General features: G+C 38.6%; 1 protein-coding gene across 1 annotated transcript; it reads left to right on the forward strand.

The window, feature by feature from the left end:
- The first annotated feature begins 2,229 nt into the window (after positions 1-2,229).
- On the forward strand, positions 2,230-3,647 carry LOC135224833 (uncharacterized). The gene is made up of 3 exons (XM_064264154.1): positions 2,230-2,547; positions 2,819-3,253; positions 3,357-3,647. Exons 1-3 carry the CDS (start codon positions 2,230-2,232, stop codon positions 3,645-3,647), a joined length of 1,044 nt encoding a protein of 347 aa, XP_064120224.1.
- Positions 3,648-6,858: the final 3,211 nt, after the last annotated feature.

A 6,858-nucleotide genomic window follows, 5' to 3' on the forward strand; every position in this document is an offset into this window, starting at 1 on the left:
CACAGATTCTGAACTCGGTGGCAAGGGAAGCTTGTATCAAACCAGTATCCAGAATCAAGAACTTAATGATGAGGACTGCTGGGGAGAGCCAGCCACAAGATTGGGGACCGGCTGATCTGTACAGCATCCCACTCTACGATGCAGAAGGTAACTTCGTGACTGCAGTTGATTGCATTGGTGTCGATTATATTGGTGAACTTGATGGAGGCAGTTATCATGTAGCTGCTGACATGTTCAAAGAAGATGTCGATCCATCAGAACTTTTAGAGCCTGTTCACGGTGACATCGAGTTGCTCATCGGAGACAATCATGCCAGCATATTTCCGCGAACGGTGAAGACAAGAGAAAACCTTGTTTTAGCTGAGACTAACTTCGGGTTCATTCTACACGGTTCTCACGAGACATTTTTTGCCGCCAATTCTCATGAACCAAGTGTGATGCTGTCGGAGCTCCTCAACAGAAAGATTTCTGCTGTTCTTCTGCAGTCAACGTCATCAGTTGCAGTAAGTCATGCTGAACAGCTGAAAGGGGAAGTTTCCACAGATAAAGCCCGGAGCAATGGCTCCGTGCAGCAGGTTGCAGAAAATGGCGGACAGTCTGTTCTTTCAATAAAGACCAGTGCTGAGACTGTGTTTGATCGTATGTGTGAAGTTAGAGGATGGTCCGGTTTGTCAATGGTGCGGACGCGGTCGGCATAAACTCAGAAGAGGAGCGAAGAGTACAGACATACAAGAGTTGTCTCACCTACGACCCTGAACAGAAGATATTCGTTTGCAAGTTACCATGGAAGGAAAGCTTCCGTACCTTGTCGGATAATCGACCTATTGCCCTCAAACGCCTAAATTCGTTAACACGTACCATGTCCAGAAACGAAGCTTTAAAGAACTGGTATGTAGAAGAATTTGAAAAGTTGATCAACGACGGCTATATGACAGAGGTTACAGCTGAGGAGGATGTGCAGTGGAAATCGAATGGTGGCAAAGTCTACTACATCTGTCATTTCGCACACTTTAATGAGCATAGTTCCTCAACCCCACTCAGAATCATATTTGATGCAAGTGTTCCATTTAAAGGCAAGGCTATAAACTCCTTGTGGGAACCACCACCAAATTTGATTCCACCAATTCCAACCCTGCTGTTAAGGTTCCAGGAAAGAAAAAATACCGGTTGCAATGGACATAAGTAAAGCATTACTTCACTGTTCGCCTTGAGACAGAAGAATCTCATCTGCACCGCCTTTTGTGGAATCAACTGGACAAGGAAAAAGAAGTAAAGACGCTGCGATTACTACGAAAACTCCTGGGGAACTACTCCCGGCAGGTGGTATATGCAGTGTAGCAATGCTCATCATAGCTGAGAAATTCAAGGACAAGTACCCACAGGTATACGAATTCGTAAAATCGAACTTGTATGTTGATGATGGTACTACAAGTGTTGATGATGTTTCCACGGCATTACAACTTGCTAAGGAACTCAACATTGTCCTCAGTGAGGCATCCTTCATCATAAAGCATTTCATGATCGGTGGAAGTGAAAGTGATATTGATGCCGACATAAAGAAGTGCCCGGATGTACCTGACAATGTGCGACGGACACCAGAGCAGGAAAGGATCCTGGGATAAATATATCATTCTACAAACGATGAAATTTCCATTTCAGGTAGGATTAACTTCTCAAAGAAAAGGAGAGGCATTAGATCAGAGGAAGATATCAGTTTAGAAGACTTTGATGATGCCTTCCCTGATACTTTCAGTCGAAGAAATTATCTACAGATCATAGCAACCATCTATGATCCGACGGGACTTGCAACTCCTTTTACCATCTGCCTGAAGCGCCAACTAGGTCAAATATTCCGCCTCAAACAGGAATGGGACGATCCGATCCTAGATGGCAATGATGACCTACCTACAACCCGAAGTCGGTGTAAAGAAGTGATTCGTTCGATCTACGGTCTAAAAGAAGTCAGGTTTGTTCGCTGCCTTACACCGGAAACTGCAGTTGGCAAACCCACTCTAGTAATTTTTTGTGATAGTTCTCAGACTGCCTATGGATGTGTCGCGTACTACAACTGGAACGATCCCCCGTGGTGAGTTACTTGGATGTCTGCTGGGTGCCAGAATGCAACAGACTATTGTCAAAAAATCAAGCTTCATTTTTGAAAGGGTAATGCTGCTAACTGACAGCACCATAGTTCTGGGACAACTGCGTCATGAGCCTTACAAGTTCAACATGTGGACAGCCAGCCGTATCAGTGAAATACAAACTCTGACTGATATTCGTGATTGGTACCATGTGGACTCTGGAAACAATGTTGCCGATGATGCGTCACGCGGTCTTAACCCATCTGAAATGGGAAAGGATTACAGATGGCAAAAAGGTCCAGACTTCATGAAGAAGGACATCAACGAATGGCCAGTCAAACATTCAAATGAAGTTCATGCGAAAAAAGAAGATCTGGACATAAGAATAAAAGATCCACGGATGACCATTGGAAGATGCAAGTCACTATGTGTCCAGATTGATGGTGGAACAAATGAAGATTATTCAGTAATTCTTGATATCCTAAAAACATTTAACATAACGGTCGAAAAAAATGACAGCCTGATGAAGATTAAACGTCGCATCTCTAGAATCATAAGATTTATCGAAAATGCTTCACAATTTTTCAGAGATCGACTGAAGAGAACAGTGAAGACTACTCCAGTTGCCATCAGTAGTATGACGAAAGCAGAACGTTCGAGATGGTTTGCTGAAAATGATACATTTGTGCCTACCAAGCGTGAGTTAGTAATATCAAACTTTTTTTCTTATTCAACAGGCTCAGCAGTCGCTTCCGTCAGATGTGGAACATAAACTAAAGTCACTGAACCCAATACTGGACGCCGACGGTGTGTGGAGAGCACTAGGTCGTACTGGTGCTGCTCTATCAAACCCGCCTGCGATTATACCATACTCTGAACCCTTTGCAGAGATCTTGGTGCGTAAATGTCACCAACCGCAGCACTCTGGTGCGGATACTACTCTTGCCCTAGTACGTGAGCAGTTCTGGATCCTCAACGGTAAACGGTTCGTCAGCAAAGTTGTGTCGCAGTGCCCATATTGTCGCTTTTTACGGAAGAAGATCGCCCAAGTAGAGATCGCTCCTCGTAAGGTGGAACAACTCGTGCGATCACCAGTATTCGAGCATGTGGTCATTGACATAGCTGGTCCGTTCAATACCATCGCAGATCGCCGCGAGACGAGAAATTACCAGGTAAATTCTGGTAAAGCCTGGATTCTGGTCATCGTGTGTCGTGCATCTGGTGCGGCCCACATAGAGGTCCTTGAAGGTTATGATACCAACTGCTTCCTTGCAGGTTTTGATGCTTTCACTAGAATCCGCGGAAAAACCCACGTCTGTGACTGCAGATCTTGGTTCGCAAATCCGTGGTGCTGCAAATGTCATGGAGAGCCTTTGGAACCATACCAAGATAGCAAAGATTCAGACAAATCCCGAAACAACAACCTGGCACTTCGTACCATCTGGAGCTCATTCGTCAGTTGGACAAGCTGAGAGGATGATCAGAACTGTGAAGAATACTCTAGAAGCTGTCACTGCTTCGAGAAAACCTGAATTTACCAAGTTGCGTTTGCAGAGACTAATGTAGTGTTGCTGATATGATAAATGATAGGCCTTTAGGTGTTCATAGAAATAATGTTGCCAAATTAGACGCTGTGAGATTACTACGTCCAAATGACCTTATTTTGGGTAGATCAAGCGGTGATATCAGTGAACTTTTAGATTTCGAGTTGGCTAAAACACCTGAGCAAATAGAGTACACAAAAATACTCGCACTGAATGAACTTTTTTTTAATCATTGGTGGAAAATATGTATGATCAAATTTTTCCAGCTCTTCTTCCCAGAGAAAAGTGGTCAGATTCCAACCGGGGAGTAGAGATAAATGATATTGTAATAATCAGAGATACTAATCCCGTGCGTAACAAGTGGCATTGGGGCGAAGTTGTTTCTGAAAACAAGTCGTCTGATAATATAACACGTTCAGTATCGGTTTGCGAATATAAGTCTGATGAAAAATCTAAGTTTGTCACTAAGTCGGTCAGAGATTTGGTTGTCATTCTGAGGAACAATGAACGTACTGATTTGTAGACATTTACAGTAACATACATGTGATTTTCAGTTGCATATAACGTAAAATTTTGTTACAAAAAGTGCAATTTCATCTAATTGAGTACTTTTCTATATGTTGTCGTTTTGTTTCATGTTCTTATTAAGTAAAAAAAAAAAAGTAAAAAAAAAAATTAAAAATTAAAAATTCAAGTTCCGGTTTCTTGCTTATTTATCAAATGAGATAAAGTTTTATCTATAATTCTAGTATGTAAAATTTGTTACAAAAAGGTTCAAAACGTGAATTTTAAATATTCATGAAAAAACGTGTATAATTTATAACAGAGCAAAAATTAACCCGAGATAAAGCTCCGGAGTGTAAACAGACACGAATCGCGTCTTCTATTTCCATTATTGAACTAGCCAATTATAAAATTTGGGGTCGTTTAGTTGCCAAACTAGGTACTGGACGAATTCTTTAACAAGCGAAAATCTGCCCAAAAGAAAATCGTTTTCTGTTTTACACTTGATCTTGAGGCCTGGAGCTGGGCGGTTCTCTTTCGAGATCGCCATTAATAATTTAGAATAAGACTGCGCCCTCCAACTAAATAGCTTGGAGTAAGTAACTGTATTGATTGATCAATTCCATTTGTAATTTACTGGTCGATTCATATTCAAATTTGTTACTTCTGTTTTGATTGGTTTTGTTGTAATATACTTATTATTGTTTTTTTGTAAGTCGTAATGTAAGTGTAATTTAATTTTAATTTAGGTCTGTTGACATTTTCTCTGTAAAGTAGGATAAAAATATTATTGTAATTATTTCATTTGCAGAATGAAATGTCTGTAACGACTTCAACGTCGTGACGTTACATGCCTCGTTCGTATGGTTGGTTGAGGTGTCAATGGTCTTATTCTGATTGGGCAGGTGCAAGCCCCTGCAGTTGCGCTACAGTATGTATGAGGTTAAATACTAGAAATTTTATCTTGGTTACAACTAAAATGTGTAATAGTTTGTCTAGTGCAGTTGTGGAATGTTTAAACACGGATCAAATTCATAACTGTTTTCTGCTGATGTCTCCTGAATTCAGGTTTGTTGATTTTATTTTCTATTCCCTATAGTATCTATTTATTACGGTTTTTATGATCTTTTCCGTAGCTTGTCTCCCTTTGTGCAGGCTGAGATCCTATTTGAGCCCTCATCGATTTATAGTGTGCTGACTCTCCATAAGGATTTTCAACTGATGATTTAAAGAAAAATAAAGAAAAAAATAAAGAATCCCCATAAAGTTGAAACAAAAATATTGTAACAGGTATAATAATATATATATATAATATATATATATATAGATTATATATATATATATATATATATATATTTATATATTTTTTTTTCTTTTAAAAATCACAGTGGATGCACGTGACTTCTTTAAATATGCGAATACCACAGGAAAATGATAGGCAGAAATCCAAGCGCTTTTGTATTTACTAAGTCATTGTCAATGAACGAATGAGATACAGTTGGAAAGAAAGTTATCAGGTAAACAACAAGATCAAGAATACCAGATGATTAACTGTCAAAAGGGTATAAATTAAAGTGTAATCCAGGATTATCGGATATCACACTGTTACAAACCTAAACAGATTTAACCCTAACAGAAACTACAACGTATCCGTATATAGTCCAAAACATGTAAAAACTAATTACGTATATTAATTTTGTTGCTTATGTTTATCTACAACTTTTTCATTACGAAGGCATCAAGTTTAAATAAACCAAGACTTAAATTTAGAACATTTCCATTATTTGACTTGATGAAACAAGATTCAGTTATATTCCTTTTAACTGTGTCATTACATGGGATTAAGGCTCTTGCTTGACTCCAGTTAATAGGATGATATAAATCTCTCATGTGTACAAATAATGCATTTGATGTTTGCCCAGTTCTCACAGAACATTGGTGCTGTTTGAGTCGTTGTGAAAGAGATTTACTGATTTGTCCATAATAGACTTTATCACACTGTTTGCAAGGAATTTCATATAGGCACCTGGAAGATCTTTAGGAGAATTTTTCATTACTGAACTCTTGGCATTAATATAACTGAAAACATTTATGTTAAAAAGTTTTAAAATTCTAGGAATTTCTAAAAACCTTTCAACATACGGTAATTGTAGAATTTTATACTTACTAAATTCAAGTTTGTCATTAGTTAAATGTTTTTCTAGCTCTTTTCCAAGCCATTTCCAAGCCACATCTACAAAAGTCCTTGGGTATTGAAGTTTCAAGGCAATATCATAAATAAAGCCCTTATGAACCTCCCAGAAAAAAACCCCCAGAGAATTTAACATTTTGATGGTGATTGGAGTAGTAATGAACAAAAGAGGCAATGTTAGTTGATTTCCAAAAAACTGAAAAGGTGAAATTTCTATGGACAGTTACATCAAGAAAATTCAAATTACAATTTCTTTCTTCCTCTACAGTAAATTTTATAGAAGGGACTAAATTAATGAGATTATTAAAGAATTCCTGGAGATTTTCGTGAACTGGCCAAATACAGAAAATATCATCCACATTCCTAAACCATATAACTTTTTGGGGCAAAATTCTTGGTAAGAGTTTTGCCTCAAAAAGTTCCATGTAAATATTGCTAAGGACAGGAGAAAAGGGACTATCAATAGCCATGCTAAACTTTTGTACAAAAAATCCCCATTAAAACAAAATTTACTCTCTTTGATACATAACCTTATGAG

Source organism: Macrobrachium nipponense, chromosome 12, assembly GCF_015104395.2.
Source record: "Macrobrachium nipponense isolate FS-2020 chromosome 12, ASM1510439v2, whole genome shotgun sequence".
In the NCBI taxonomy this organism is placed as follows: domain Eukaryota; kingdom Metazoa; phylum Arthropoda; class Malacostraca; order Decapoda; family Palaemonidae; genus Macrobrachium; species Macrobrachium nipponense.